Source organism: Python bivittatus, unplaced genomic scaffold (genome assembly GCF_059951505.1).
Source record: "Python bivittatus isolate LINGU-HERP-01145 unplaced genomic scaffold, Pbiv_v1 ctg000590_np1212, whole genome shotgun sequence".
NCBI classification, from domain to species: Eukaryota; Metazoa; Chordata; class Lepidosauria; order Squamata; family Pythonidae; genus Python; species Python bivittatus.
The window spans coordinates 5506314-5531020 of record NW_028277086.1 but is presented as its reverse complement, the minus strand read 5'-3'; the positions used below and the strand labels follow the sequence as shown (position 1 = coordinate 5531020).

Here is a 24707-nt window from a genome sequence, read left to right as displayed (position 1 = left end):
CTAGTTGGTTGGTATTTACTTAAATATTCATTCTTTTAACCATCAACACAGGCACTCTCCCTAGTAGCTGTTTATTGAAACAAATCCCACAAAGTAATTCCATACAAATGTTATTTTAAAAGTTCCAAACTCAAGGATGGGGCAACTTCCAGCCAGATGCACACACAACTTATGCTATCATCAATATATATGGACTGATAGCTCACAGAAGATTTCAGCAGCTCAGTTTTGCCCAGGACAGATAGTAGTTGCCCCAGAGGAGTTGGACAAAATGCAGCATTCCTAGATTTGATGTACATTTGTAGATTTGTATTTCACAACTGAAGATTAATTCATTTTAATAAAATATGTTCACCATTTATTATTAAATATATATATATATATTTCAGGGAAAAATATGTGAACAACCAACAGCACAGAGAAAACTGAGAATCCTTCTGAAGATTCCTCAGCTCTTTCAATTCCTTAAGTGAATTGTCCCATTTCACCTTAATCATAGCTATCACTTATGACTGACTCCAATGATACCCATAGCTAAACCATACTAGGCTTTATGATGAAATAGGATTTAAAACATACCATATTTTCTACACGAAGTTCAAAAGGCATTGGATTATACACCATCAGCTGAACTTCACAAACATCTCCCTGAACCCACTGAAAATCTACAGAAAAATAAACAAAGAAAGTTAGTTTCCCAATTATAGAAAAGAAACACACTTAAGCAGAGTCAGATATTGTGATCACATATTACTACAGACTGTCACATAATATTCCAACATATAGGATCTTCACAAAGCTGTTGTCAAGGGCAAATATAAAAAAGTTCCTTCTAAGCTGATATTGTGTCCCTGTGGAGAAGGATCTATTGAATCCACAGCCTATGTTGTTATACTGTGCCTTTACAGACACAAGGGCCCACTTTATAACTTCCTATTCATTGGAGTACTCACATAATTCTCATTTATTTTATGTACAGTTTCTCCTTGCAGACCAGTATAATTCCATTTCCTTGAATATGGCAAAATTTTGTTACACTTTTTGTAAAACGTGACATGCCTTGATTGCCTCAATTATCTAGAAAGTGTTTATTTTGTTGATGTGCAGAATTCTGATCAGTGATTGTAATAAATTACTACTACTATTGCTACAATTCTAAGCACTTGTAACTATTTTGGGCCTGCTCTCACTTTAGCAATCTTCTGCCAAAAAAAAAATAAAAATCAATAAATAACATTAGCATAAACAGCATATGGCCTGAATTATCTATGGTATATGGTAAGGATGAATCTTGTTCACACTCTACACATTGGAGATACATTACTGAAACACATTAATGCATACTTGTTATCAAGGGTAGAAAGGGGCATTCGTTAGAATGTTATGCCACCTAGCATCTTTGGACTACTTGCTCCAAGAGTCAAGTTCCCTTCAAGGGATAAATTAAGCCCTCTAATCTAACATTTGTCATGCATTACAGGGAGGTTAAGAAGGAACCCGTATGGGTGGGGGGGAAATATAATCACAGATTGCAACACTGTTAGAATGAAAACCTTTATACAGTTGATTCTGTTGTTTTAATATGACGTAATTAGATATACTATAGGGGTTAGGGGTTTGAGTATTCCTACAATAGATATTATGGAATATTATGACATTGTTGGGGTTTTGGTGTTCTCTGCAGATGCTTTGATGATGTTACTTAGCTTGGTAATTGAAATGTCTGCAGGAAGAGAAGCAAGCTCAGAAAACTCCCAACAATTCAAGCCTGAGCTATATATATTCTTCAATATGGCATTAAGGAGTGAAAGTTACCCAGAAAACGATTTATGAAAACAGCACAGTTTAAACTTTCCATTCTCAAAACCACCATAATAATTTCACACGACAAAAAATGGCTGCATTCAAATATAGCAATGGTAACCATTATAAAAACTTGCCTAATTCCCTACATCATGTATGGTCACTCTTCCTTTAATGTAGTTGTAATTTAAGCAAAAGAGGAAAATCTTCAGCTATGACTAGTTGAAAGGAACCAAGTAGCTACAATTATGTTTTGACTGCGCCTAATTGAGTAACCATAATGAAAACTATTTTTAGGGGTAGGATCCAACACTAAACCTAAACTTAAAACAAACCTAATTAATATCAGAAGAAAGCTATGCAATCTTGAAATTACTGCAGAAATTGATAAATACTGGTGTACTGTTAATGTCCAAACCAGGCTTGTATCAGCTAGTCATGTTGCATATGGATTTGGGGAAGCTAAAACTCAACCACCATCACTGCCATTAAAATGAGGGCAAGTTAGCAAATTAGCATGTGTCATATGACTTCATCAATGAATGGGTATAATAATAATCATGATAATTTATTAAATGTATATGCTGCCCAATTTCCAGTAGTTCATAAATTGTTAGAAACTTTTTAAAAAAATAAACACACACACACACACACACACACACAACAATACCACAAAAGAAACAAAGATGGCAGAGAAAACAAACCTGGATGGGAACAAAGAAAAAGAAAAGGGGCACCAATCATCCTTGCCCAAGGCCTGGGTGAAGAGCCATGTCTTCAGGGCCCTTCAAAATGCCACTAGGGTGGGGGCTGTTTGAATATCCGGGAGAACCACATTCCAGAGGGCAGGTGCTACTACAGAAAAGTCACACTTCTGGATTCCTGATAGATGACATTGTTTAATTGAAGGAACCCGGACTGCACAAATCCTGCCAGATCAGACTGGCCAGGCAGATACTATGGAAAACAGATGGTCCCTCAAGTAACCAGGCCCTATGTCATGTAGGGCTTTATAGGTAGTGACAGCACCTTGTATCACATCTGGAAACAAACTGGCAACCAGTGCAGCTCACAAAACAGAGGTGTTACATGAGCATACAGAGGCATGCCCATCATTGCCCATGCTGCAGCATTCTTGGTGGTCTTCAAGGGCAGCCCCACGTAGAGTGTGTTGCAGTAGTCAAGCCAGGAAGTGATCAGGCATGAATGACTGTCTGAAGGACCCCCCGATGCAGGAAAGGGTGCAACTGGTCCACCAGATGAAGCAGAGCAGCCTTCCTGGCCACAGCGGTCACCTGTTCAGGGATACTCAGTAATACTCAACTCTAAAAGTTCAGCTAGCTATCTGGCCTCAAAATGAAGAAAACTGATGTGGTCTAAAAAATATTAGATTCTGGTTCAAAATATGTAAGTAATCTATGGGATCTACAGGAATGAACTGGTACTATATACCAAAATAGATTATATATTTGCTAGCTTCATCATTCAAAGGTCAGCAAAACATTTATTTATGAAACATGTTTCTGAAAAATAATGCAGATTTGATAAATCTGTGTACAAAAAACATATTTGAGGGGTATTTGCATTTTTTAAAAAAAGTGCATAAGGAAAGCTTACGTTTTCAAAACACATGCAGTAGACAGATTTTCATGTTTAAAAAGGGGTAAGTTTTAAATGAGAAATAAATGCAGACTAATCCCTCTAACAGAGACATTGTGGAATAATTTAGATTGATCTGTACGTTATTAATTCAAATCTCATCTTTCAGCCATTATCTCAATAGGTGGCCTCAGGCGTGCTACTATGTATAAATATACTGTACAAGGAAACTGTTTGGAGAAGCTCAGCTAAAAACATAATTTATGACCTGCAATATGGGATTATTACATACCTCAGAGGTTTATTATAAGAATTGATGAAAAAAATAACTAAAAAGCTGTGTATTAAAAATGTATATAGAGTACAAAGCACTACTAATACAGACTCATCAATCTGGAAACTAATACTGTCAGAGATCTCTCTATAGTGGAAGAGAATCTGTGTATCTCATGATTGCACTGTTGGGTTTTTATATTCTCTGAGTTTTCTTCTTGCAGACAATTCATGCTAGAATTGGGATTGGAACAATACCTCATCAAAGAAGAAACAACCAAGATTTGTAGGAAAAGCTAACTCATTCATATACATAAAAATAAACAGAACAGACAGCAAATTTTACTGTTTCACGCGCTAATGATTTTACATAGCCTGGTAAAAGGTCTGCAAGAAGAAAAGGAAGCTCAGAGATCACCAACAACCCAGTAGATCTCTCTATGAACTCAACTGAAGTATAATTAGATACATTTTCTTCTGCACATTTTAGAACTATTTGGGACAGTGAGATAGAAAAGGAAGCCTATTTCCTAATCACCAGATACTTCAATTACAAAGTGTTTAAAGCATTTTTATGCAAAGCAAGACAGGACAGCTTGGAAGGAAATGGCAGAATTTGGAGCTGAGGTTTGAACATCACTTGTATTCAGACGGTCTGGCAAGACATCAATAACTACCGAGCACCAATTTGCCTTGCTTCAAAAGAAATGATATACGTAGGCTAGAAATAACATTTGTCTATTTCAGTAAACTAGGGCGAACATGTTCAAAAGATCTAAATACACTTCCAAAAGCATAAAAGGAAAGCATTTTTATTAGGAATCCTTGTAGTCAATCTGTAATACTACCACTGCCTAAATCAATTTTCTTGTGGCAATAGGCTAACGACATACCCTACAAAGAAAGATGGATACGTCTGTGCCACGTTGTCAGTTTTATAATCAAGAAGAGGAAATAGCATATTGATCCAAAAATTGGCAATTGCTATTTGATTCAATTTGCAGCACAAAAGCCAGAAAGCAAGTCCCAGTGAGATACTGCATATAAAAGGAGAATGCATGTTAAAAATAATGAGTATCAGGAATCAGCTTCTCACCTATTTTTTTACTTTGCTCCTCTCCATGATTGTGAGCGATTATTGGAGAATATATAAAGGGACTCTTCGTTGACATGTTCTGACCCAACAAGCTTTTCATTTTCTGTGGCCGAAGGCTAACAGGGAGGTTTAAGAGCTTGACAGATCTGTTCAATGAACAATGGATTGTTTTTATGTAGAGCTGCTGTGCACAAATGCTACTTAATTCTGATTTAGGAGAGACAATTAAAATGACACATACAATAGCATGGATTATCAACATGATAGATACCAATTATAGTTTTTCTTTCCAATTATCCTGATCTCTTTGCCCACTTCTTACAAATTCCCTGAGAACAGTAATAAAGGTTTTCATTTAAAATGATAGATAAAATGAGAAGATAAAGTACATAACAATATTAGAACATCCTAGTAAATTATTAATAGAAACATTGCATTAGTGAAATGGAAACCATTAGAACAGTAAGAAGGATCATTCTATTAACACAAAGTTACTTATACATAAAATAGGTTGGATCTAATCATATGTAAAGCAGACTCACTAAAATCACTGAGACTCATTAAAATACAAAATGTCAAGGTCTACTCTAAATATAAATAAACTAAATATTGATTCAACGTACATTCAGTATTATCATCATCATCATCATCATTAGACAAAGTAATGTATATGAGTTATAAACTGATCCTAAGCAAATGCATATTTAGATAAAAAAATATTTTGTGGCACCTTAAAGACTAAATCCTCCTGCTTGGAAGCATGGAATTCAACATGCTACTGAGGAAAAGCTGAGGATCTTTCAGAGTACTAATGGTACTTATAATGTGGCTAGATTAGAGTTTTTGGAAGTTGCTATACAGGAAAAGAAAATCCAAAGCTGCAAAAATAGAATTATAGTGGGAACATGGGATGTAAGATGCCTAACATCTTACATCCCATGTAAGATGCCAACATGGGAAAGCTTAATACAGTGAAAATTGAAGTAAAATGACTGCAGACTGACATTTTAGGCATCAGCAAATTGAGATGGATCTGGATTGGACACTTTCAGACAGAAGATTACACTGTTTACTACTCAGGACATGAAAAACAAAGAAGGAACAATGTTGCTTTTACCGCCAGGAAGGATATAGCAAGAACAGTACTTGGCTACAATGCAATCAATGACCAAATAATATCAATTGGACTTTGTGGACAACCCTTTAATATGACAATCATCCAAGGTTATGCTCCAACCACTGATGCAGAAAAAGAGCAGGTTGATGAATTTTCTGATCAATTTCAAATTGACAGAACTTGCAAGCAAGATGTGCTGCTTGTGATTGGAGACCGGAATGGCAAAGTCGGAAATATTAAGGAAGAAAATGTAGTTGAATTATATGGTTTAGGATACCAAAATGAAGCAGGAGTATGACGATTTCTGCCACTCCAATGATTTCTTCCATCTTCAAAGCACCAAAACATGCCTGTGTACATGGGCACCACCAGATCGAAAACAGAGAAATCAAATTGATTATATTATTGGTAAAGGAGGTAGTGGATCTCAGTTATAGCATCAAAGACATGGCCAGATACTGATTGTCTAACAGATCACAAACTGATCATATGCAAGTTCCAAGTTAAGCTAAAGAAGAAGAAAACCAACCAGTTTCCACAATATGATCTGACCATTTTCAAGGAGAACATCAAGAATCACTTTGAAGTCCTGAATCTCACTGATAGAGAATCAGAGGAACTGTGGAATGAACTTAAAGAAGTCATTCGGATGAACGTGAGAAGAGACTGCTGAAGATGAAGAAACAGAAGAAAGCAAACTGGATGTCAGAACAAATCCAGGAAATTGCCAAGAGAAGAGAAGCCAACGCCAAGAAAAAAAAAGACTCAAGAAGGAACTTTTCAGAGAGTTTCAGAGAGAAGAGACAAGTAGTATTACATCTATAAAGTCACTGAAGATAGAAACAGACATAGAAAAACAACGAAAGGCTTCCAAAAGATCTCTGAATTCAGAAGGACTCAGAACTCAAATAGGAATGTTAAACGATACCAATGGACAAATAGTAACTGATACAAAGAATGTCAAACAAAGATGGAAGGAATAAAAATTCTGGTCTGTGACTGTAATCAAATATTGAATGATTGATGGAAGGAATATACAGAAATACTGTATAGTAGAGATGTCAACATCCAAGATACCTTAGATGATATTTCTACTTATAAGAACCTCTAGTACTAGAAATTAGATCAGCATTCCAGTCATTACCAAGTCAGATGAACATGGCAAATCAGACTGGCTCCAAGTTGGCAAAGGAGTGTGACAACGCTGTATACCTTCCCCTTATTAATTCAACCTATATGCTGCATATATATTAAGGGAAGCTGGATTGGAAAATGAGCGCAGTTTTAAAATTGGAGGAAGAAATATCAATAGTCTGAGCTATGCTGATGTCACTATCCTGATAGCCAAAAATGCAAAGGATCTCAAAGCTCTAGTAATAAAAGTCAAGAAGCACAGTGAAAAAATGGGGCTAAAATTAAAGACCAGACTAATGACAACAGGTCAAACAATCAACCTCAGAATTAACAATGAAGGTACTGAAGCAGTAGATAGTTTCTGCCTTTTAGGTTCTATTATCAACAGTAAAGAAACAAGCAGTCACGAAATATGCCATGGACTAGAAGTCAGTAGAGTAACCATGAAAACCTTGGAAAAGATATTCAGATGCTATGATGTGTCTATAGCTACAGAATAGTGCAAGCAATGGTATTCTATTAAAAAAAAAAACCTAACTGGTACATAAACTTGTAGCAAATGTTTACAGCTTTCATCCAAAACATACCACAAAAAACACAGTTTATAGCCAACAATTGTAACACCTCATTTATTGATACCCATCACAGAGAAACTCAGCTAAGAGATTTTAAGCAACAATTTTTCAAACTACAATATGTACTCAATAAAGTTAAACCAATACAGAAGGGGAGCACAGCATTTCCAAAGAATAATCTACCATGCAAGAAAAATTCAGAAAACAGTAGAACATTCCTTGTTACCTAACAGCTCCTAGATACAAACACTCAAACGCACCACCAGTGAGCTATCCACAGTCATGCTTCCTTTTTATAGTCCTTGGGTGCCTTGCTTAAAGACAATCGTGTAACCAGAAATAACTGCTAAATACTAAACTATTAAATATTAACTACTAAATAACAGTGGATCACATCACAGTCATATGGACATGTAGCATGCAGACTCAAGTCTACTCCCATATCTTTGCTGGAAGCCCTGTTACAGGATCTTATGACTTAATGTTTAAGACTTCACTCATAACATTAAAACCTCTGTGGAAGAATCAGTTTCTTATCTTCTAATGTGCTGCATATCTTCATGTCTGCCATCTCCTAGCACTCTATACACTGGGCAGACTAGCAAATCTCTATGCAAAAGAATAAATGGACACAAATCTGAGATCAAAAGGAACAATATCCCAAAACCGGTGAGTTTTAAAATGGGGAAGTATTTCAGCTCCTTCAAACTCAGTTCCTTGATACAGGAATTACAAAGTTCAATTGCATCACGAAACAGCTGTGTAAGAATTGATCAATTATACTAGAAAGCATAGGATAGGATAGGATAGGATAGGATAGGATAGGATAGGATAGGATAGGATAGGATAGGATAGGATAGGATAGGATAGGATAGGATAGGATAGGATAGGATCCACTGGAGTTAGGCAGCTAATAAATTTAAATAAATAAATAAATTTCACTAGGGTGCTTCAAATCCGGCACGGGCATCCTCCCTGTACCTGTTGGTTGTTCTTTAAAGGAGCTGTGCATTTTCCAAAGTGTACATCATAGCTCAAGAAAATACTTGTTCAAGTTAGGAAGGCGGTGATGACAAGGTAGCAACATCTACAAACAGGCACACCATAATATCACAGAATACAAGAGGTGGTTTCAATTACTGCTTGCAGAAGTTTCAATCTCCTCTGAATGGCACCTGCTTTTACACAAGTGATTTCATCCTGAAACAGTTCACTGCACTTAGTCTAACATTGTTCTCTAGCACCTTCTCTAAGGAGGCCTGTATGACAAATGATTCATTACTATATAATATCACACAATGTAAAGAATGAAAACAAAAGGTAGTTACCTTACAATAGGAAGTTTGGTGAATGGAACAGGGGGGAGCTTTAAGCCATCTGGAAGTGTAATGAATTCCATTGTTCCTGGGCATTTTGATGTATAGTTTTCTAGACTTTGTGTTACATCTTTCTTTTCTAAAAGAAAACAGAATTCTCATTACTGTTGTATCAAAATGATAAGAAATTACTTCCATCTCACAAATGATGTAGAAACAGAAGATGTGTACTATGTAAGCAGGTTAATATATCATGGATTTTAAAAACTGTGAAAGAAAGTTCCACACTGGCTGAAGAAGAGATAAAGGAAAAAGACTGAAAGGCACGGATCTCAAAAATACCGGACTGCCATTTCCTCGCCATACCCTCAAGAAGTCTATTGAGAAAAAAAATAAATAAATAAAAATCTGCTGCATATTCCCAAGCTGTGGAATTCATAAAATAAGTAAAAGATTATTCAGTTAGGCTCAGTTGGAAATGATCATTTCAACTTTGGTTTTCACTAGGCTGCAACTGGCTTATATTTTGTTTTATTGATTTTAATTTATCTGTTAGCTGCCTTGGGTGTCCTATGTGTGAAAAGGCAAAAGGTAACAAGATAGAAAGAATAAAAGAGTGATGCCAATGAACTCATAATAGATGCCATGGTTTGAAAACTCAGGACAGAACAAGAGGCTTGAAGTGGAAACCTTGGAACTTGGAAGTGAGAAAAACAGCAGAAAACTAAAGATGCTTTCATGAAACACAAATATGATATAGGCAGAGCATAAAGGAATCTGACTTTTCCTGACCAAGCCTCAATTTAGGACCTCATTAATGAAAATTTCAAGCAGCAGTTGCTTGATTCCTAGATTCAGGGTTCCAACCTGCCTTATCATCAACTCTGCTCCTAAAATCAAGTACAGTGAAATGAAAAATGCACCTGTTCTTATCAAACATCCAATAAGACAAACCCTGACTTATTTTATTCAAACTAAAGAAATATGTATTACATTAATACAGCAGACCCAACATTCCCCAACATTCCCCAATTAAACTTAATAGCTTTATTCCATTGTCATCAGGACCTTTATTTAAGTTTACAGGACACCATGGTTTGAACTCTTCCGGTTTCAGAGTTTAATTTCATGCACCAGCCATGCAAAGCAATATCCTAATACATCTCTTTATTGTGATTTTCTGGAAAGCTGTTATACATTAGATGCTTTTGTTCTTTATTATCTCATTCTTCACCAACATCTCTTTTCTTATTAAAAAGGTGTATACCAACAATAATGCTTCAGGAGTTTTGACAGTATAAGATGGACAATATAAAACAATCTGCTATGTCAAGTGAAATTTTCATTTTGTCAATAGGAAGGCACGCAATGATTTTTTTTTTTCGTGAAACAAAAGTCTGGATGTACCAGGTTGCTCCTATGTGATCTCTCTCTGTGTGCTGATCCTGGGATACACCTTGGTTCTCTGAGGAGCTCCGGGAGATTAGGTAGCACAAGCAACATGGGAGGAAAACAAAGAATCCGACTGAACACAAGCGAGAGCCCATATTCAGGTCTACAGCGTGGCAATGAAGGTGGCAAAACTTTGTTATTTCTCCACTCTTATTGCATCTGCTGAGAGCTGCTCAGTGGTCCTGTTTAGAATGACCTGTTCTCTGCTTCGGGGGTGGGGGGGGCAGGCCACAGTATCATCTGCAAGGCTGCGGTAAGGAATATTCATGCTATTTGGTGGAAAAAAATCGCTTGGAGCTGGACTCTGACTGGGCAAGTCCAAATGAGTTGTCTGGGTACAGTCGTTCAAGGTTATCTGGACTAAAATTGGGTCTTACACCCAAGGAAGCGGACAAGGTCCTCCAATCTGTCAGTTCAGCTACCAGTCGGATAGATCCTGCCCTCCCCTGGGAGGGGTCCAAGAGATGCATTCATGCAGTAGTATCTGAGACAGGGGGTGGTCCAGCCAGCCTTGAAGGAGGTGGTGGTATGCCCCCTCCTGAAGAGGTCATTACTGGATCCTTTGATTATGGACAATTATTATCCAATCTCCAATCTTCCCTTTGTGGGGAAAGTTGGGGGAAAAGGTGGTCGGAAAGGAGCCACAGAGGATCTTGGAGGAAATGGATTATCTACACCTGTTTCAGTCAGATTCCAGACCAGGGTATAATAGGAGACAGTGCTGGTCCCACTTGTTGTTGACCTGTGGCAGAGCAGGGATGGTGCATTCATCCTTGTGCTCCTTGGTCTCTCAGCAGCTTTCAATACCATTGACCATTGCATTCTTTTGGATCCAGCTATGGGGGCTGGAAGTGGGAGGCACTGTGCTACAGGATTCGACTCATTCCTCAGTCCCAGTTGGTGTTGACGAGCAGGGAGAGATTGTACCCATGGCCTATCATTTTCAGGGTTTCTGACAAAAACTTCTATACCACAAAACCAGTCTCTATCTTCTGTCTTCAAGACAAGATTTTGTAACATTACACCTGTTCCAAGCCACAAAGCACAACAGCAGCCAGTTCCAGTCGCTGACAGTCCCATAATAAAAGTGCAGGGAAGAAAGGAAGATGAGAAAAAAGTCAACACTGCCACTGTTCCATATAGCTGGGCAGACAACAACTGCTAGACACAGGTTGGTATCTTCACAGGACCACCAACCTGCCTGCCTCTACCACTGTCCCAGTCTCAGGCGCCTGAAAATATTTAACATATAACCAGGCATATCCAGGCCACCACTCACTGAGACTTCCTATATACAGGCCAAAGAGAACAGCCACCTCTGCCCCACTCTTAACCCTAACTGCAGTCCTCCAGCCTCCCAAAACCAGGATGACTTTCCAACCTGTTTCTATCTGTGGCACAGCCACTAACATTCGTTACTCGGTGGCACAAACTCTATGACAATTTATTAAACCCTTATAAATAACAAGCTTATTTTAGAAAATAAGAACCAGTGATTTATTTCACCCTACCCTTCAGTGACACTATTTGTAAAGAAAATGCAAAACATTTTGGCAATTATAAAATAATTTTGGTAGAAGTTTGGATCCAATTTTATTTGTAGCCATATTTGACATGCCTGTGCAATACTGACAATGCAATACCCTGCAAACCATTTTAAAAGTGGCAAAATATGTTCCATTTTGAAAATAAGAAATATTCAAAGGACATTTGCAATTTGGTCAGGAAAGCTAAGAGCAGGACTTGTCTTCCACCCAGCAACAGACAACCAGAATCACACTAAACGTTCTGCAGCTTTTGGATATATCTAACATGGCTGATTGGCCATTATCATACATAATATTACAGGAAATTTGCTTTTTTAGTAAAATGAATACCTTGATCAGAAAGAAAATCCAGCATGGTTTGTAAAAGAAAAGATAAGTGTCGGACTGAAAGTGCTGGGTTTCCCATTCTCCTGGAGGCATACACTAACTCGTGAAGTAAACGCATCTGCACAGCAGCCCAACCACGATGAGTTCCTTTAAAAAGAGTCCATAACAGGTATTGTGTTAAGGCACTTCTAAAACAACAGTATTCACTCAATATTCACTGAGCAATCACCTCCATATATCCATCTGACATGGACAAGGTTAGCAAATCCTACAAATGCAGGGCTATCCTTGGAGACACAATGGAATTGTTGCATTTATCTTTCATCTGCTAGAATCAGTACCAAATACAATTATCTTGTGATATAAAGTTTCATAACATTCCTAGTGGAAAGTCATCAGAGATGCCCAATACCTATCAGAAAGGGTTACAAAGATCTCCAATGCCATAATCCCATGCTCTTCTAGATAAGAAATTTGAATTCATCTATGTTAAAGTCCACATAAAACTTTGAACTTCCTTAAACAAATCTTCGTGTTTCAATTATGCTAGCATATATTATTCCTTCTTCAACATAATAAAAATATTTTTGCCTTATGGAAAAAACAGATTCATATTTTCCATTTCATCAAATGACTTACTCTGTAACATAAAGCACAAATCATAATGAACGTTCAGATTTTTATTAATACACCTCCAATCCAAGATTCATGTTCTCTCAAATCCTTTCTTATCACTGTTACATAAAACTCATTTTATTTACCATTCAAGCTAAACAGAAATAATTTTATCTCATAAACATTAAGTCATGACAATTAAATTCTAAAAACACTTTCTGTAAAACAAAGAACTCCTTCCATCCACAGAAGGCTTTCCTTCAAGGAAGAGTCCTGCTTGAGGGAAAATAACTTGGGCCACTTTATAACTTGGGCAACAATGATGGAAAACAACTTGAGCAACTTTAGCCTACTGATTTTTTATTCTCACTCATTTTGCTTTCGTACCTAAAATGCAAAAGAGTAAATGCTGGGTTTGTTTGCTTATTTCTCCCTATCCCAAACCTGGTACCTTTGCTGAAATCTTTGGGATCCAAAGACAGACTATAACCAGGAAGTGTTTCCAGAAGCAGCTTATAACAGGCTCTCCAACCAGGTTCTACTATGCTTGGTGCCACACACTGCATTGCTGCTACTCGTTTGAAAAAAGCAGACTTCCGATGAAATCCAATTCGCTCGTAAAGCTCGGAAAGAATACTGTAGCGCTGAATTTTTTCTTCTTCAGAAAGCTGAAATAGAAAATAGAAAAAAATCATTTATTTTAAAAGAGTTTTAATAAACGAAATTGCCATAAGCATAAGTGCAAAAAAGGCAAGAAAAGTAACCCTTGAAAGCATATGTCTATAAGGAAAAAGGAAAAAGGAAATAAAATTTCATTCAGCAAACATTTAACGTAAAGAAGGGATGTAGAAATGCTGGACAGACATTTTTACTTTAGGTATTTTCTCACTGTATCCTAAAGCAAAGAACAGTTTGCCTCTTCCAAAGTGGAAGTAGCTGCAATAATAAATCATCTTAAACCACCTGTACTGAACAAAGCATGTTATAAGGACATTGCGCGAAGCAATGCTTCTCTATTCTGCTCTGACTCTCTGAAATATGATTCTCCTGTTGGACGCTGGACTAGCCCCTATTTTGATTACCTTTTAGAAAGCAATTAAAACATGGCTTTTCACACAGGTCTTTGGAGACTTAACATCTGCATTCCACTTTGCATCCAATCAGCAGGGGGCTATTTTAACATTTTCTGGAGAGTTATTGCAATGCTTATAATTTTCATTATTTTTAAATTTTGATTTGTAAACTGCCTAGAGATGTGTGACTGCAGTGGCAGAAAAATAAAAGTGAAAAACATTTATCTGAAATAATACAAAATACTGCGAGAGCAACTCTGCTAAACTCAACGTAACTTGGTTAGATGGCTAAAAGAAAAACAGATTTTTTTTCCTGCTGGATTCTGAACATCTGATATATAAGCAGTTGAGAAACAATTATATAAAAATAACTGTAATTAGCATAGGAAAGGATGCTGTTAGGTTTGTTACAATTGAAATTAAATCAGTCTTTTGGAAACTTGTAATATTTTGATACACAGCAAGACCTCTCTACTCACCAAACAAATTACTGTAAGCAAGAACTATCTGCTGAATAAGTGATGATATGTAAGCTTTTAAATCTGTAGGAAAACAAACTACCATAAATCTTCCTCCTCCTCCTCCTTCTCCTCCCATTTTCTTAATACAAAAACGTTGTATGGTCAAAAGTATATCCTACTTTAGAAAACCAGCCAGCTCTTTGAATACAGAGAAATATGTTCTGTTGAGCACTGAAATATCCACGTTGCCCACTATGAAGTGACAAACAAATCCGCTGTGAGATGGAAGCAAAATGTGCCTGAGTTAGATCAAAGAGTGAAAGCCATCTCATGACTAAGGTACAACGGAAAGTTACCCCAATCAGAAATTCCCTGAAAATGGAGTTCAGTGAGTAACAAGAAGTCTTGCTGGGTATCAAAATATTACAAGTCCCCAAAGACGGATTTAATTTCAGTTGTAACAAACCTAGCAGCATCCTTATTGTATCGAAACCCCACTGGGTTGTTTAACCAGAGGTTGGGTGCATCAGATCCCAGCAGGTTCCCCTTCACTCACTCCATTCAAGCAGACTGGACTGCCATCTGCCCAGGGCGCTTTAATTTGAATTCCTGCACTGAGCAGAAGGTTGGAGTCCATGATTCTATGTTTCTATTTTTGTCATTTAACTATTCCAGTTAAAGACAAAAATAACTCTGCAAAAGAGAGTAAGCCCAAAAAAGCAAAGCGGTATATTTGGATAACTTAACAGTCTATTAAACAGTATTTTCTACGGGTAGTATTCCAAATCAGAGCATTAATCATTCTTATGATGCAACACTGCTGACCCCTAGTGTAAAATGTAAGATATGAACACAAAGACTGCTACAAATTTTGTTCAAGTACTGTATACCAAAAGATTCTAATGAAAGGGTTTTTTTTTTATAAAACAAAACAGTAGTACGTTATCAACAAAGCTGAACATACACAAAGGAAGTATAATTACTGATGTTTGCAGCAGGCCAGCTTCCTTCCAATTTTTAAAAAAATTAAAATAATCTTTACAAAAATGTTAAGTGGGACAAGGAACTTGGTGAGCACCAAGCTAAGTGCCAAAAAAAATATAGTTTGTTGCTCGTCTGTATTATAACTGAAAAAGGCAATTAGGCTATATTAGCACTGATGTAATCAAGACTGCCAAAAACACAAAAGCAATTCAAAAAAGATCTCCCCCCAGAGAAGATAAAGGGGAATATAAGCATGGGGAAGATCACACAGTGGAACAGACTTGCTAATAATAAAGAGGATTCTGCTACACAGAAATCCCACGACACATCACTCGTACAATAATTGAGCTTGTACTGGGAAGGTAAAATCAGAAGTAATATAGAACTTAACTCGCACACAGAAGATAAAGAACAGACTCAGCACAATGCTAACTAGACATTTCTCTACGTCTGCCTAAGTATTAATTTCTTGAATGAGAAATTCCTTTCTGATCTAATTGTACCTGGCTTTGCTTTTTGCTTTTCTAGAAATTCCAGCTTAAACCAGGCTGAGGGGAGTTTTTAACATTCACCTGTTCCAGCCTCTTCTCTAGCAAATTCTTTTGTTTCAAAAAGAAATGTTATTTTGCTTTCTAACAGAAAAGGAGAGGGCTGGACAGCCTTTGGCAGACATGTTCAGGTAAGCATCCTCCTGCCAAAAAATGTATCCCGGGATATATGCAGGCTGCAGCTTGGTGCTTGGCCAGAAGGACTGGCAGGCGGACTGGGCTGAGTGCGGTTGGTCGCCTCTGCCCATTCACTACAATTATACCAAGCCAGAGCTCCCTATTATGTCTGAACTAGGGAAGCACTCAAGGATATGTAAGAATAAGAATAAAGGTAGCACACGTATCAATATGGAGCTAAAGGCAGTTCCACACCCAACAGCTTTTCAAAAAGTGGGTGATAATCACTTTGGTAATCTAGTGTATTCAAAATGAGTAATATGCACATTACTTGTTCTAAAAATGTTTTATAATGTATATGCATTTTATAATATACATTCTGTGGTGGTAAAAATAAAAGACAATCTTTTTTTCAATATCTAAGGGTGAGATAACTGAAATGTGAAAGGTTTATGAGAAATCATATACGATGAATATATCTGAAATGTCAATACTTTCAATCTTTAAGAAACAACTGCTTTCTAGATTCAAGCATTTATGTTTGAAGAATAACTTACTCTGTATGCAAAACAACAAAACAGAATGGACATATAAATAGAGAATATGGTTTAATACTATTTCTGAAAACTCAGATATTATCTTTAGGGAATGGCTTTTTACAGGCATCAAGGTCCTCACTGTGTGAAACAAGGTGTAGAACTAGGCAGGCATTTGGTGTCATCATAAAGGCCCTTCTGTTCTTAAAAATAGTTCAAAGACTGATGGAGAAATTAATTCTTAGCTGAAAGGAAAGTATTCTCACCTGACGAAGGTTAATATAAACAGCATTTTGAAGGAATTCAGAAGCTTCCATGCTTCTTTTCTGTATTGCAAGCACTCTCACCGCCTTCACGCAAGCTTCCAGCTCAATAACACCAGCATTCTTATACTATAAAACATATATAATGGATTAAAATATTGGCCTATTATATACCACATTATAAAATGTATTCCTACCTAAGAACACTAGCCTCTCTGGTGTAATACACTAAGCTAAGTTGTTCTACAACTCGGCATGAATCTATTTTGCTGAGATGCAGCCAGGCCTGAAAAATGGTCTCTTTAACCAAGTCATATGGTTGTATCTATGAATACATAAAGAGCCACAAATTATGAAACCATTCTCTTACTTTTAATAGCACTTGAATAATACCTAGTAATTCTACTGAGTAAAATGATGCAGGAGATGGCAGCCAAAATCCAAATATGTCCTTCCTTCCTTCCTTCCTTCCTTCCTTCCTTCCTTCCTTCCTTCCTTCCTTCCTTCCTTCCTTCCTTCCTTCCTTCCTTCCTTCCTTCCTTCCCTCCCTCCCTCCCAAGATTAAATGTGGTGCTGAGACTTTACTGTAACAGATATGTCCATGTTTTTGATCCAGTACTGCACAGTATCTCGTGCTGAATGAGAAGGTAGCAGACACCACGAAGTTCACTGGTTGCTTTTGGGCTACCAGACTATTTCTCAGTCTATCTTACAGGATTATAGTGAGGATCAGGAAACAGGGAAAATTAATGATCCCGGCCCTCAACTTTCCAAATGAAGACAGGCTATTCTCACTGTTTAAAACTAGTAAGATCATCAGGAGCCATTTTGTTCCATTCCCTCTACTCAGCAGGCAATTCATTGGCCCTGCTCATATTCAGAAAATACTTCATTGGAATGCAAAGCTCAGGCAGGGAGGCAGAAAGTTAGTTTTAACCCAAGTCAGGTCAGGTCTACTGTGTTATGAGAACATCACAACCCAGTTTCCAGACTTGTTCAGTCAGGCCTTTAAGAAAAAGTGGTGGTGATACAGAGCGACTGAAAAGCAAGCCTCACCAATACAGAATTGACTGCCAAGACCTGACACCAGAGAACACCGTTCCCTAAAACTGATAAGCAAACAGTTAATATTGCAAGCAGAATAAATCATCAACAGTGCAATAAAATAAAGACAAATATTTATTTTGGACTTTTCTTAACACATATAGAAAGAACAAATTAAAAAAAAAAAAGCTGCCGGTGGGATCCAAAGCACAAAATACATATTTTGCCATGTAAAATTTTTAATCAGTCTCATTTTCTAAATCTGAACTATCACTGTTCACAGTTTCTAATTATTCTAATTTTTAATCATTTTCATGTACTTCTGGAAACAGAAAAGTAAGCCTATGTTGAAAAAAGCTTATTTACCCTTTTACATCTTATTTTTTATTTAATAGACTTCCAAACATAAGCACATTCTTTCATATGTTAACTGTTTTGTATTCCTTTAAAACAGTATTAGAAATATTACCTTGCAATTCTTTTTTTCAAAAGGCATTCAAAAAAGGTACTAGAAAAAAATAATGTATTTTTTCCCGAAATGCCTGGGTTTTCTCCCAGCCATCACATCTCTACACTCACTATCCAATATCTTTTGTTTTCCACTCAAACACCATTTAACCTAGGATATAATTATATTTCAAATGTCACATTGCTACAACACAAGACATTGATTCATCACAGCAGCATTTTTAGTAGCTTTGCTATAGCATCTAGCTCCAGAGTACTAGGGATCTAACGTGCTTAAAAAGGGAAAACATATGTTTAAGTCAGGCAAATATTCTTACTTCTTCTACAGCGATGCCTGCTTAATAATTATGCCTTTTTAAAGACAAATTGCAGCTACTCCACCTAGAATTCCTAACTTGATCCCCACCTTCCCAGACCATCACTTTTATCTCTTCCCCTTTCAGCCCACAAGACAAAAAGGAGGATAATGTTTAAAAATGGCTTTATACCTCTACTGCAGGTCAAATGCACTTATTAATAATAAAAAACAGCAGCAACATTTCTCAACAGACTGACTGAATATATGAATCTGCAGATCCAGCTTCCTCCTAAACCTATCCCCTCCCTCTTCTGATACGGTCACAAGCAAAAAATAAGCGTTTGCTTCCTCTTTCAATTAATGATGTTTAGAACTACATCTAAGTTTTCAACTATGGTCGCTATGATTTATTGGAAATATATTTAGTTATTATATTTATACCCTGCTGCAATCCTGAAGGACTCTCAGCGGTTTACAAGAACATCTATGGCTGACATAAAGCACGTAAAAATAAACCTTGATCATGGCATCACCCCAAATACCCTCTAGAAGTGCTTTGTTTCCTCAGCCTTAGCCTCCATCTCCTCTTGAAAGTGGGGAACAAGGCCCTATTGATCTAAACCTTGGTTGGAAGTTGATTTGTTCCTCCAAACTACTTATTGCTAATCACAGTCTGCCCAAGTTCAGGGAGAGATAATGATTCATTTCTACTTTTCAGTGAAGACTCCAAATTACTCCTGTGCAACTGAGCCAGAGTAGGAAAGGAGAAAGGCCTGGGGAACTAGGAAGCCCAAAGGTTTGATAAAAGATTCATAAACTATACATTTATGCTACTATTCATTCTAAAGATACAAATAAAACTTTTGCATTTGAGTATGAATCTAGAATTTTCCTTAAAAAAAACACATAATTTAAACTGACATTCTTCTTTAGCAAACACTGTTGTATAAAAAATGAGCAGCTGTAAAAGGTGCTGATTCATCCAATTAGCACTTCCACAAATCTCCAACTGTTCTTTAAGTCTATTACCAGCCATGTATGCTGCTGTGTGGAGTCCATGACCATTGATGCATATTTATGATGGATTTCTTTTCACATATAAAAGCTTGCTTATTATAGCAACCTTACCTTGCTATAGTAGGAAATAGCCTCTTTGTACTTCTCAATGATGTCTTCAGGGCTCAGACAATTCTTAGCTCGTCCTATTTCAGTACTTGTATCTGCATTGATGCCGTTTGACGTGAGGGCCCCTGCATTGGATTGAAGCAGGAAATTTCAGCTTAACCACGACTCCCAGGTCAGAATAAAACAAAAATGTTTCGGAAATCCTTTCTAGCTAAAAAGAAAGTTTGAGCAAGGAACAAATGGATGAATTCAAAATGTAGACAAAATGGCAGAGGTCTGGAGATTCTTCGAAATTTACTGCGTCATGCATTGTAGTTTTCTTACAAAAACTGTTTGAATTAAAGCTGGAAAGAATATATATTGTTTCACAAGCATATCGGAAAAAAATTCTGGCAAAATTAATAAATTGATACTGAACTCTTATATTCTGTACATATTAACATCACTTAATTATATTATCACTTAATATAAAATTTTGGAAGATATTCTCACAGCCACTGCAAGTTACTTAAGAAAATGACTCACGGCATTTTAAATGAATTTACTACCATAAAAATTACAACAAAAAGTTGTAAATGAACAGGTGCTGAAAGAAAAGCAAGTTATTTGTACAAAAGAAGTATACTGATTTGGTCATACTGAGGATCAAATTGCAAAGCAACATATGAAGGAAGGAGGAATAGGTCAAGAGAAAGACCAAACAAGGTGTGCTTAGATGCACTGATGAGATTCTCAAAAAGAGATGAGAATTTTAAATTAAAACAAAAAACAAAGGCTGCATGGGTGTTGAGAAAGCAAGATGGTTTGCAAGGATATGAGTACAGAGAGATAAAATGAGGGGTGCTGGTATAAACTAGACCTTTCCTTTCATTTCTAATTCTCCTGTCTTTAATTTATTTTGCTCACTCTCTCTCACTCTTTTTCTGTATTTTTATAATACTGTTTATCCCAAAAGAGAATAGCATGATGAGTCTATATGGCTTACTAACAGTTCTTGTGGGAAAAAAAATATCTTGGAATAATGGTTGATTTTCAAGTGAATGTTAATCAGCAGTATGATGGTTGCAAAAACCAGAGAAATGCATGTATAAACGGCATCAACCAAAGTATAATTTCTAAATAACAGAAAGTTTTTAAAAAAGTATCCTTCAAATCAAAACTGACTCCTGGGTACTTCCTAGACAGACCCAAGCACCTTCCTCTGCATAAGGATGGATATGATTGGCCTATAACTTCTTCTAGCCTACAGTACATAGAGTTAAACAGTTCTGAAACATATGCATTTTATTTTTAAACCACAAAAACCTGAAAATAGTCGAGATGGTCGACTTCGCCATCTTGTACTCCAAGGCCAGATCAGTCACATGAATACCATGATCGTGCTTTTCTATAATGTCCTTCTTAAGTTCGATCGTCACTTTTTTCTTCAAAGCCTTATTCTTGCCAAGCCTGCTCTGCATTTTCTTTGGAGCCATGCTGACAAGCACACCAAACACCTTCCAAATGCCACAAAACACACCACAAGCCTCACCGAACATCTCCTTGCTACTGGGATCTCGCCCACAGGAAGCCGCTACCGCATGGCAGCAGGGAAAATGGCCGCGGATCCGGTTCGTAACTCGAGGTGGAGTTCGCAAGTCGAGGTAAATTTTTGGGGCCGGAGCTGGTCGTATCTCGAAAAATTCGTAAGGAGGGGCGTTCGTAACTCGAGGTACCACTGTACTAATTATATTAGGAAAAAAATCTTCCTAACAGTAAAAGCAGCTTGACTTTGGAACCAGTTATCCAAAGAAGTGGTGGTCTCTTCACTAGCCACGGTCAAATAAAGTCAGGACAGCTGTTTGTTCAGGATGCTATAATATGACTTCCTTCACTGAACAGGACTCAAATCATGTATTTTTTAGAACACAGAAATGAAATATTACTAAAGCATGTAGAAAACAATTAATAAAATCTATTTGATTGACAACACACAATTATAAAGACAACATACCTGGATCAATAAGAACTTCTTGTGCTCCTAAGAAAAAATCAAAACAACAACATCAACTTCTGTACTGCCTAAATAAACAAGATTGCCAAATATATTTTACAATGAATCACCCAACCACAAAATCTGTAGAAAACCAGACTGCTCACTGAAATACAACACATCTGTTGTCATGTCATTACGATGAAATTCATTATATTATTTTTTTTACAGTTTATAAATGACTCTCTGTAAGTAAGTTAGATTTTTTCTGGATCATATGTCTTCCATGTACCAATATTAATTCTTGATGTGTTAAGGGCCTGCATGTGTTTGAGAGAAAGACAGAGAATTCTTGCCTAGTTACTTAAAGGAATGAAGAATTGCTTTCATATAGCAAAGTCAACCTAAAATGCTGGGAGTTGCAGTCCAAACACACTTGGAGGAATTGCAAACTAAAACAGCATATTTATTTATTATTTATTTAATTACATTTATATGCTGCCCATCTCCCCCAGAGGGTGACTCTGGGCAGCTCACAATTAAAATAAAATATTAAAAACAGTAAAAATGTAAATAATTAAATTAGCAAAAAAATAATACTATATAAAGAAACTATACAATTCAAGATGACGGGGGGGCAGAATCAATTACCCCACCAGCCAATCCCAACAGCGCGAGCCCCCATCAGGCCCCTGGGACATCTGGCATAGCTAAGATTTCACACTCTTCCAGAAGGCCATGAGGGTGGGGGCATACCACACCTCAGGTGGTAAGTTCTTCCACAGGGTGGGGGCCACAGCAGAAAAGGCCCTCTTCCTAGACCCCACCAGCCGAAATTTCTTGACTGGTGGGATCCACAACATGCCCTTTCTGCCAGACCACATGGGGCAAGCTGATATAATGGGGGCGAGACGGCTCCTCAGATAACCTGGTCCTATGCCATGAAGGGCTTTAAAGGTAATAACCAACACCTTGAATTGGACCCGGAAGCAAACCAGCAACACTTCCTTGGAAAACAAGGCCTTTTTCATGCAGCATTCCCCAATACACACTATGTGTGTGCATTTTTAAACCAAAGAACTTGGTTGCAAATTCTGAGACATATGAAACCAACATGTTTATTGTGTTCTATTCATATAAGGCAATAAAGTAACTGATAGGGTCAAATCAGAGACTTCAAAGTCTAGCATTCTGCTTCCACAGATGCCTTTATGAAGGCCCTAAGCAGATGCCTTTGGGAAGCAAAGTCAATAGGAAATCACATTTCTCTTTCTGGCTCATTTCATTCCCTAGGACCAGGAAGCAATACTGTCTGTTATACTGAGGGAAACAGCTATCCATCATGACTAACACAACCTAACACAGAAATATCTGTGTTGTTGTTTCATCAGGTCTATGGGTACAAAGAAACCAGACATGTGCTCATCTTCCTTCTGATGTAAAAATCATAGCCTTGTGTTCCAGGATTCAGTGTAAGCATTCAGAATGACAGGAGCCTGAGGGTCAGGAAGAAAGCAAAAGGTACTGAGACACACACTGCCAAAGTCGCTTGCTAACGATTTCCAGTGTTCCCTTATATAATAAAGTAAAAACCACAAGACTCTCTTTTCTGACAAAGCTAAAAGCCACGCAACTTCTGAGAACTAGAAGCAGGCTGCACATCTGTAAAAGCATGTCTCTTTATTCAGCACTACATTGAGTGTAAGGCAGTGTTGTCCAAACTTGGCCACTTTAAGATGAGTGGACTTCAACTCCCAGAATTCCCCAGCCAGCTGGCTGGGGAATTCTGGGAGTTGAAGTCCACTCATCTTAAAGTGGCCAAGTTTGGACAACACTGGTGTAAGGGCTCAGGTATATTAGCCCTTAGCCAGCCTACTCCCATGGAAGTTTACTGCAAAGAAAGACATGCTGAGTTGTAAAGCATGCTGAAAAGAGTTATCACCTAATAATATACCCTAAGTCGATCAAAAACTTGGTGCTGCTAATAAAGAAATCCATTTGTTAAATAATTTAAATTTAAATTATTTTAGCTTTAATTTAAAAACTTAAAACTAAAATGTAATTATTTTAGTTAAATTTAACTAAAGACATTGCTACTAAAAGGGTGCTCTGCGTAATAATGAGAATACAGAAGTTTAAATCAAATAAGCAGGCGCCTCCATAGGGGTATGTCAGAAAGAGTCAAGATGACAACGATCACCATGTGAACTAAGCCCTGCCCCCCTTTTTTTTCTTGCATCAACATCACACCCCCATACAAAGAGGTGGGGTTTCAATTGCACAATCATGCCATCTTGACTTTCTTTATCCTGCCCGGTGCACACTCCTTGCAAACAAGTAGCATGATGTATGTTATCCCTTAATCAAGACTTGGATAATCTGTTTACTTATTTATTATTATATTCATATCCCACCACAATCTCTGTAAACAAGTCTGTGTTCTGCAAATACAGCCTTGTAAATGATTTAAGATCACAGCATGTGGAGGACCATGAAGATCTCCATGAGACACTCTTCTCTGCATTCCAGCAATGGATAAGGATTTTTTCTCCCTTGAAAAAATTACTTTAGTTCTTTGTCACTAACATTTTGTGAGAGGACAACAGCCAATAATTTGGGTTTATTCTTGATCTCATGGTCAGTTAATTTTACTCAGATGTTTTCAGCTTCTTGAAATGCTCAGTGTGGATTTAGTTTTGGTGTTTGGGATGTTTGTCATTGGCATTTTAATAATTTATTCTTGCTTTACTTAGAATTTGATCATTAATTTTACTGCTAATTGCCTTGAACAATAGACTTTTTGAAAAGCAGAGTAGAAATGTATTTACTGATTTGATATATATTCCAACTTTCATTCAGAAGTTCCAGGCAATATACATAGGACTTCCTCTTTCCATTTTTTCCCACAACAGCCCTCTGGGTTAGGTTGGGTTGAAAGAGTCAGTTTCCAAAGCTCAGGGTAGA

General features: G+C 37.1%; 1 protein-coding gene across 6 annotated transcripts in view; it reads right to left on the bottom strand.

The window, feature by feature from the left end:
• TRAPPC9 (trafficking protein particle complex subunit 9) overlaps positions 1-24707 on the bottom strand; it is a 281618-nt gene that overhangs the window by 242637 nt on the left and 14274 nt on the right. For all 6 annotated transcript variants that reach the window (XM_088148925.1, XM_088148924.1, XM_088148920.1 and 3 more), the window contains 8 exons: positions 21765-21791; positions 19775-19896; positions 16840-16965; positions 13306-13522; positions 12243-12386; positions 8926-9052; positions 4772-4917; positions 580-665 (listed from right to left, as the gene is read on the bottom strand). In XM_088148925.1, coding sequence (XP_088005051.1) covers positions 580-665; positions 4772-4917; positions 8926-9052; positions 12243-12386; positions 13306-13522; positions 16840-16965; positions 19775-19896; positions 21765-21791 — 995 coding nt within the window. The remainder of the gene's footprint in view (positions 1-579; positions 666-4771; positions 4918-8925; positions 9053-12242; positions 12387-13305; positions 13523-16839; positions 16966-19774; positions 19897-21764; positions 21792-24707) is intronic.